Source organism: Pollicipes pollicipes, unplaced genomic scaffold (assembly GCF_011947565.3).
Source record: "Pollicipes pollicipes isolate AB1234 unplaced genomic scaffold, Ppol_2.1 Scaffold_6138;HRSCAF=7277_pilon_pilon_pilon, whole genome shotgun sequence".
Lineage (NCBI taxonomy): Eukaryota > Metazoa > Arthropoda > Thecostraca > Pollicipedomorpha > Pollicipedidae > Pollicipes > Pollicipes pollicipes.
In genome coordinates this window covers 19813394-19821890 of record NW_023596818.1, presented here as the reverse complement: position 1 = coordinate 19821890, position 8497 = coordinate 19813394, and the positions used below count along the sequence as shown (strand labels likewise).

Below are 8497 nucleotides of genomic sequence, written 5' to 3'. Positions count from 1 at the left end.
TCGTGACATTGTTTCTGGCAGTTTCAAGCCACCGAATTTGTTTCCGCCTAAAATGCCGCGACAAGTCTTATTTCTTGAAAAGCAGCCAGCGAAATGAAGGCGCATGAAAAATTTGCCGCACTGAGAGCCATTGATTCACTTTTAAAATTCTCACCAGCCTATATCCAGGCCGTAATTTGGTATCTACACTGCGGAGGCAGACGATTTCTCAATGACCCAAAATGCCTACCCGCTCGTGGAATTTCGCCTCCCCTAGCTACAATGTTAAAATGGACGAATAACTGAGGAAGCTGGATGGTCTTATTTGCAAAAATGACAGATGAGTTGAAAAGGCAAGATTGTGCACGAGTGAGAAACAGCTCTAGATGCATATCTAGCATAGCAGCCATGCCATTTGAAAAAGAGCGATAATAACCTCCATCCCTACCACTCCCCCCCCCCCCCTCCCGGTCATCAGGCTCGCTTTCCATAAAAAGTTCCTGAAGTACACCCTGAGCTTGGCCACTCACTTTTTGAAACGTTCCCTACGCGTAAGTCCGTGGGTGGAGCTTTTCAATACGGAGCTGCGTGTTAGGAGTCCACATCTGGTGTCATAACTCTTTAGACTCATGCAAACACAAAAGCAGGGAGTCCAGCACTCGCGCGCGTGCAATGGTGTTTGGATAATTCCGTGTGGCAAGGTCTCTACTTTCCCACTTCGGAAGCAAGATTTGATTAATTTGCAACATTCGGTAATCGCATAAACAAGAAGAAAAATAGCATGGGCCATCGCCCTTGTCCGGCAAACATGTGTTTGGTTCATATGCCTTTGGTTGCTGCATAAGCAAAATGTTCATATGTCAATGGTTTATACGCCCTTGCATAGGATACCTTTAACTAGCTCTGACAAGTTCACTTGCTGTAAATAATATCCGCGTAGGCAAATTCGTCGTCGGCTTGGCCTTCGACCACGCCGGCTGATGCGGGGCGATCCCGTCAACAGCCCGGGCCAACTATCTCAGAAACATGAGCATCGTGTGGCGACTGCCAGACGCCATTCCTCCATTACATCAGAAGCATCCGCCATCGCCACGCAGGTGTGCTCACCTCGCATACAACCGTATCCGCTTCGTCCATCCAGCGCCGCAGCAATCTGACGTCATCAGACCGACTCCAGAACAGACGGCAGCTGGCAGAACAATAGACGTCGGCTCTTTGGTCCCTCGGCCGACCGGTGAGTGAGGAAGCGGGGCTCATACTAGCCAACTACTTTCTCACGACCGCTCTTTCAAACCGACGACGGTAATACCAAACGAAAAAAGGAACGTTCCAGCACTGACTAGTGGTGCCGGCCGCACCGGGCACGACAGGGGACGGAGACTGACCGAGTGCGTTCCGCTGACTGGTACCGTGTCGCACGCTACCATAACGGGTCACAGAAGGGCCGCCCCTCAGTCTTCATAGACATTCGTGCGCCTCTGTGCCCAGAGCCCAGATGTTCTGTTCTAATCAAAGACTTACCGCACATTTCATGGCGCTTTTATTTAATATTGAACAACGCCAAACACTAGCAAAACAACGTGACGACAGATTAGCACAATGAGCAGATTCGTGACCGCCCCGGGTTTGCGATGGAAGAAGCCCGGCTGGCGTGGGACAGCCGACAATCGCCCCCGGTACAGCGCACACAGTTGGAACGGCAGCGCTGCTCCTCTGTCCGAGTCACACCAGCAGTGTTCCTGCCTGTTCGGGTCACACCAGCGATGCTCCTCTGTCCGAGTCACACAACCACCCGACACGATCGCGGTCCGTCGAGCCCAAACCCGACCATTCACACTATCCACAAATAAATGCACCGACGTCGACGGGCAGGCGGGGTCGCCGCATGGACAGAGGAGCACGGGGGGAGGGGTAGCGTATAGTCTGCAGCTGGCCTGCCACCCAGGCACAGGACACAAACGTGGCGCAATGAGGGCTGCAGATGGCCAGGAGGTAGCATAACTGATTTACCGACATGGAAAGCCCGCATGCAAGAAACAAATGTAACAACTAATGTAACAAAATGGCCCCACTGTAACAGACAACCCATGCGCGTGGAGCAAAGGAAAAATTGCAAAACTGAACTTTCCAAACTAGTTAGGATTACCGCACCGTTGTCACTGGGAACATGCACGCAGATCGATTCACGAATGCGTATAAATTGCAAAGAAATGGATAGGTAGCATTTAAGATCAGAGCCAAAGTTTGCCAAAGCACAGAGCACTACCAACCCACTGAAAATTAACAAAACAACTCGCTGGTCTCTTGCTTCCATCTAACGCAACACAGGCGCAAACATCACCCACCCCACGTGAACATCAATAAATTGAAAGCTTTAATATTACATTCACCTCTCCCACAACCATCAGATACGGACACATGAGCAGGGTTTAGCGACTTTGTTTGAATTGAGCCAAGACGGAGTACAGCGAAGGAAGTATAGTGAAAGAAGAGAGAGACAGAGACAGAGAGGGAGAGGGAGAGGGAGAGAGAGGGAGAGGGAGAGGGAGAGGGAGAGGGAGAGGGAGAGAGAGAGAGAGAGAGAGGGAGAGGGCGGGGAGAGAGAGAGAGGGCGGGGAGAGAGAGGGGGAGGGAGAGAGAGAGTCGTGATAAAAGACGAGAACTTTGGCATCACGAAGCCAGGTAAGCACCCAGCCAGGCTGAAGTGACGCCCACCAAAGCTCGGTCCTCCTACAGCCGACCCAGCCAGCACCAGCCGCGGCCGCTCGCTCACAGCCGAGCAGGCTGGCGGCCGCGGCCTCAACATCGCAGCTGAGGTCACAGCGACTCACAGAGACGCGCGCCGCTGGCGGCCTGGCGCCGCCCGGCACGCAGCAGACCGGCACTACATGCCTGGCTGCCGGTGCTCAGCTCCCACCACCACCACCACCACCATCGCACGGCACAGGGCCGCCGAGCCCCTCCACACAGGCTGAGATTGTGCGTGATCCTGACCCTACACCCTCCGGTAGTCCGACAGATGGCAGTGGTGTAGTGCTCCACGTCTTCCCGCAGAAACAGTGCGTCGAGTGGAGCGGCCGTCCGCAGACCAGCGCGACACCGCTGAGCCCCGGTGCTGGTGACAGCGACAGAGCCTCCCTTTGCCTACCGCAGAACCTTTCCGCCCCAGCCGGGACCCCCGTGCCCTCTGAAGCCTCCTCGCGCCGTTACAACGTGGAAAGACGGACCCCCAGCTGAGGACAGCCAGCCGGCGGCCTGTGGGACGACACTGCTCGGCAGGAGAGTATGACCCTCATCTCCCCCCCCCCCCCTGACCACAGGGCGTCCGGGGAGACCGGGTCAATGGCCGATGTGCACCCACGGTGAAGAGCACGAGACCGATTCGGCGAAGCTCAGCGCCGCCGCGCCGGGCGAAGGCTCGGCTTGGTACGTCACGCCACTACCCTGCCAGTTCGCCGCCCACTCCCGGACACGTGCACAAGCCGCCGGGGTTCAAAGGCGCCATGAAGATGCCCCTCGCTGCGACTCGAGCATCAGACGAACCCGGATCAGCACGCCGCTTCGCTGCGGTTCAGAATATCAGACGGGCGCGCGGCCGGCAGAAGCGCGCTCGGAGCACATATCAGAGCTCTCAGCTGGTACGCATCCGATCAGAGGGTCGGCCGAGTCGGTCGTCACACTCAGCAGCAAGCTGTCCTCCCCTCCCTGAGGAAAGCAACGCCCGCCAGGGACTGTCCGGATGTGGTCGGTGACCTCAGGTCACGACTGGCACGTCTCCACCAGCGTGCGCCAGTGACCCGTCCGGGACCAGGTGGCGCTGCGAGCGCTGCAGCGGGGTCGGCCCCGAGCCGCGACGCCGGCCAGCCTCGCCAGGGACTGTTCGATGTTGTCGGTGACCTCAGGCCACGACTGGCACGTCTCCACCAGCGAGCGCCAGTGACCCGTCCGGGACCAGGTGGCACTGCGAGCGCTGCAGCGCGGCCGGCCCCGAGCCGCGACGCCGGCCAGCCTCGCTAGCCACTGTCGCTGCCGCCTCACTGCTGCTTTTTCTGGCCCGGCGCACCGTCCTGCGACACCTCGCTCGTCTCGGCGAAGCTGGCCGCCGCGTCCAGGCGCGTCTGGTCGACCGGGTACAGCCAGCGCTGGTACAGGTACACCAGGAACACCAGGTCGTCGCGGAAGCAGGCCACGCGGTGCGCCGTCGGCATGGTGATGATGAAGGCGAACAGGTCGTCGATGAACGTAGTTGAACGCCTGGTGGAGTGGTGGCAATGGCATGAGGCGGACGGGGAAACCAGAACGGAGCATGGGTCTTAACGGCCACAGGTGCGGATCACATCCTCGATGCCAAGCGTACCAACACTGCAGAATGCGTGGAAGGGGTGAAACGAGCCACCGTGAGAACCATTCTTTTGTCGTGGCATAACTCATACGCAATCCACGTATCCAAAGTCTGACGAACAAATGAACTTCAAACGGGACATGTGACAGTACATGGTGTCAGCATTACCTTATACATGAGCGCGCGCCACGGCAGGTGCGCCACCGACTTGAGCTTGTAGTTGACGAACAGCTGGGGCAGCATGAAGAGGAAGCCGAAGGCGTACACGCCATTCACCACGCTCTGGATACACCAGGAGTACCAGCTGGCGACAGGGAGGCGACGTCAGGGATGTCGAACACGGTGACGCTACCCAGACAGGCGGGCTGGACACCCGATCTGACAGCTCCCGGCCCGGCCAACACAAGAGAGTGGTATGGCAACAGCAGCAGTCGCCCTGCGGCCGCCTGTTCCGCCCCTCAGGCACCGGTGGGACGCCGCGGAAGCCAGCCACGCTTGCGGGGCGCCTTTTCCAGGCCAGTCCGTCGCTGTCCGTCCCGCGAACAGAACAGCGACATGTGGGAGCGGCATCAGGATACAGAGGTAAGGCGACAGACATTGCCGGCAGGTCATCACAGGCGATAACAAACACGTGAAACCGCAAATCGGAGGCGTGCATTTGCCAGGAATGCAAAGCGGTCGCTGAACCGGAGCGGGGTGGCACGTCTGCTGCGGTGCTCAGCGAGGTCGCTGGATGTCTCACAGTCGGCAGTTGAAACCGCCCCAGCCGGCCGGCGCCGGCGGCAGCGCCCCAGCCTCACCTCTTGTGCGGCGTGTAGAGCAGCGAGTAGACGGCACCGCCAGCGCACAGCGGGTACAGCAGGTAAGCCAGGTAGGTCATGCTCTGCGAGTCGAACGCCGCCGTGCGCAGCTCCTCCGAGGTGCGCGCGCCGAACGTGACGCGCGGCGGCAGACCCCAGCTGACCGATATGTGGAACGCCTTGAACACCTTCCAGATCTGCGAACGAGTTGCATTTGTTTGATGTTGCAGCAAGGACAAGTGTCGCGATACCGGGGCACCCGGGGTTCGGGAAGCGGTTATATCGGCAACGCCGCGGCCAGAAAGCATGCAAGACGAAAATTACCAATAAGGTAGATAAAATCCGGTTGAAAAATGAGAAAATTCGGGTTGTGAGATGTACATGGCTCAAACATTATCCTGTCTCTCTCAAGACTCAATAACACCCGATGGCGGCCGGATAGTTCCCTGGCCGAACATAGTGTACACATCGAATAATCAACAGCACATCAAGTGAGGACGATAGCCCAACAAATTTTCCATCAGCGCAAACCATGACGTCAGCCTGTGAACAGCAGCTCCCCTGCGCTGGGAGAGCCCGGGAATGCGACGAGATCGCGCCACAAACGTCAAGCCCGGTCACCTCCCCAACTGCACCTTCCCCAGGTCCCAACCGAGCAGAAGTGTGCGCACATCCAGCCTAACTGACCTCAATGACGGTGCCGGCGGCCATGGGCACGATGACCAGGTAGCTGGTCTCCTCGTCCAGCAGGTAGAGGAAGATGATGATCTGGGAGAACGCGCGCCACAGCACGGCCTTCGTCGACAGGCCGGCGAACGAGCTCCGGCGCCGCCAGAACTGCACGTCATTCTTCAACGCCAGCACGTCAAACAGCAGCTGTCGGCGGGGCGCGCGTCAGACGCACCCGGGACAGCCCGCTGGAGCCAGCCGACCGTAGGTAAAGCGCACGGTTTGCCGCCCCTGTCGTCTGAGGAGAGGAGCTGGAATCGCTATCTAGCGGCGCTGTGTCCAGCAGTCCGGCAGTGGACGCATTGTTTGGCCCGACTGGTAATGGCAGGTCGGTTGTTAACTGGTCAAGATGGGTCGGCCCGGGCGCAGGGTGGCCACAGCATTGTGCGACATTTAAAACGTATGTAGTCATGCCTGGCGAAAAAAGCAAGGTCGGATATCCATTGAACTGGGCGGCACAGCTTGGGAGCTGGATTCAGGGTGCACATAACAGCCTTTGTCCAGCAAATAACATGTACCCAAAGACAGCGATGCAATGATTGGAGATAAATTTCAAAAAGCGATGCTGGTAAAATTGTGACAAAAAGCGATCTAGGGATGGAATAACCTTAACACGTCAACAGGAATAACCTGCTTAGAAAGTAACATGAACCCGATGTCAGTGATGTAAACATTGCAAATAAATTCCGAGCAGTAATGATTATAAAATTGTGACAAAATCGGTCTCAAGAGGGAACTCACTCAGACGTTGGTTACATTGCTTAGTTTGCCAAGAATATTTCACGAGTGCTATCTGGGACAAAAAGCTCATCATTTTAAAAATGACAGATTTTACAAAACAGCTGCCCACCATGCAGCACCGCGACGAAAGCAGTCCAACATCTGCTCCGGCAGGCGCAAACTCTCGTCGCTTCTGACTAAGCCGGTCTACAATGACCAGCACTTAGTTACTTAGTAACTAAGTACCGGTCAATGGAAGACGCATTTGAAGGCAAAAACAATCATTCGGGAACCAAAAGGATCACGTACGGTACGACAGAAACGTCCTTTCGTTCCGCACTGAGTCGGAAAACATACATTTCCTGCCGAATTTACCGAATTAACTACTCGTGGATGCTCCACTTAAACGATTCAGTCTGTGAGCATTGAATGACTCCATATCGAACTTTTCTAACGCCTTCGGAACATCTCAGTGTTCTCCTTTATTGGTGACGCCGTTGATCACCAGAGCTTTCCACCGCAGCTCACCGACCTCACAGTGCGCTGACCGGGCGGCACCAGCCTTACATGGATGGCCGAAACCAGCATGGTGATGAGCAGCAGGTAGAGGTTGGTGTCGGTGAAGATTCCCTTCACCTCGTCCAGGTCCTTGTTGGTGAAGCCCAGCTGCCGCATCGATGTCATGCCCAGCTCAAACTGCATCCACAGTCTGCCAGCGAGGCGAAAACGCTCCAGCACGCACGCAGCCGACCAGCCGCTGCACGCCAACAAGTACCGATAGCATGACAGACAGAGAAGCGAACAACCCTCTTAAGATACGCAGGACGGTCCTTCAGCTCCCGGGTTTACGGCAAGATGAGTTAGAGTTCTTATGAGTTACCAGCCTTCAGTACACCAGAAGATACGGGTGGTTAAACGGCCTTCTAGAGTAGCATTTGTATTGACAGTGCTCGACATTTTGAGCTGTGCTCATGATCACGAGTGTTCAGTTTGTTGTATAACGCCACTTGACCAACAACCGTCTGGTGCATTTAAAGTCACCAGCTGAATATAAACACTCTGAAATCGCCAAACTAGTTTTAAATTATCATGTAGGTTGCTGAACAGTGTAACCTCCGTGGACGTTCAAGATCCGATTCCAGTGCGTTGCTTCGCAAAATGAGTCGGGGGAGCAAGCAAAAATGATGCAACCTATCCCAAAATAGCAAACAAACAGATTTCTTCCAGATTTGACCCAATTTCTTTTCAAACTTTGGGGAGGGGTTCTGCCCCTCCCCAAGCGAATAGGAAAATACACCCCTCTCGCGTATGTTACATACCAATTACTTTCCAAGAGACAAAAAACGGCAAACGTACGTAGTTCACCATGTCCATGAGTACATATTTGGAATTTGGGTACATTAAAGCTCGCATCAACAGCAGGTTGTACCGCTGCGCGTACCAAAAAACGGCAACGCTCTGCCGGACACGTCACACGGCAGATGTGAGTCTTCTGCGATCCCTCTGTAATGTGCCACTGGCGGCAACATGTACTGAACAGGACAGAGTCACTATGCCTCATCACGGCTTGACCCGAGGCAGGCTGAGGCGGCAGACGGGTCGACCCCAGCCGCCGGACACTGACCTGATCTTGCCGAGGCTGACCGGGTCGAGCCGGACGGTGACGTTCATCGGCGCTCCGGGCGGGGCGTCTATGAGCACCATGTGCCGGCTCCGGGTGGACAGCTGGTCAAAGCGGATCAGCGGCAGGTACCTGACAATGACGGGGGATACTGGTCGGCCAAAGGCTGGCACCCGCTGGGCACACGACTGACAGGTGTGCGTGTCTGGCGACGCTTAATAGAATACTTGAGGTTGATGACGGGTGCTCTCGGACGTATCAAGAATAGACGTCGTGCTGGATGGCCTGCAGTGCGTGACACCTAGC

General features: G+C 56.1%; 1 protein-coding gene across 1 annotated transcript in view; it reads right to left on the bottom strand.

Moving 5' to 3' along the window:
- Window positions 1–3916: 3916 nt before the first annotated feature.
- LOC119105992 (cleft lip and palate transmembrane protein 1-like protein) overlaps window positions 3917–8497 on the bottom strand; it is a 19798-nt gene continuing 15217 nt past the window's right edge. Inside the window, 7 exon segments of the mRNA XM_037229588.1 lie at window positions 3917–4223; window positions 4225–4233; window positions 4490–4625; window positions 5122–5318; window positions 5809–5997; window positions 7138–7279; window positions 8195–8323. Coding sequence (XP_037085483.1) covers window positions 4014–4223; window positions 4225–4233; window positions 4490–4625; window positions 5122–5318; window positions 5809–5997; window positions 7138–7279; window positions 8195–8323 — 1012 coding nt within the window. The 3' untranslated portion in view covers window positions 3917–4013.